The sequence below is a fragment of the Haliaeetus leucocephalus genome, unplaced genomic scaffold, assembly GCF_000737465.1.
Source record: "Haliaeetus leucocephalus isolate CR32 unplaced genomic scaffold, Haliaeetus_leucocephalus-4.0 Scaffold21, whole genome shotgun sequence".
NCBI classification, from domain to species: domain Eukaryota; kingdom Metazoa; phylum Chordata; class Aves; order Accipitriformes; family Accipitridae; genus Haliaeetus; species Haliaeetus leucocephalus.
In genome coordinates, this window is record NW_010972457.1 from 47,175 (window position 1) to 47,426 (window position 252).

General features: G+C 81.0%; 1 protein-coding gene across 1 annotated transcript in view; it reads right to left on the bottom strand.

Annotated features, from left to right (window-relative positions):
- FREM3 (FRAS1 related extracellular matrix 3) overlaps positions 1-235 on the bottom strand; it is a gene marked incomplete at its 3' end in the record, with an annotated part of 45,703 nt that extends 45,468 nt beyond the window's left edge. Inside the window, 1 exon segment of the mRNA XM_010576306.1 lies at positions 1-235. This exon segment is cut by the window's left edge and continues 8 nt beyond it. Coding sequence (XP_010574608.1) covers positions 1-235 — 235 coding nt within the window.
- Positions 236-252: the final 17 nt, after the last annotated feature.

The window sequence follows — 252 nt, forward strand, 5'->3', positions numbered from 1 at the left end:
CGCTCCCCAGCGCCGCCACGGCGCACCGGTCCCCCGGCCGCACCCGCAGCACCAGGTCCGCCGCCGGGTCCAGCGAGACGGAGCGCCCGAGGGGGACACGCAGTCCCCGCTTGGAGACCAGGATAGCAGAGGCAGCGGGCTCCGCCGGGGGCTCCGCCGCCCCCCGCGCACTCGGGAGCCCGAGCAGGAGCAGCAGCACCGCCGCGGCCGGAACCCCCGGCGGCCCCCCGGCCATGGCCCGGCTGCTGCGGG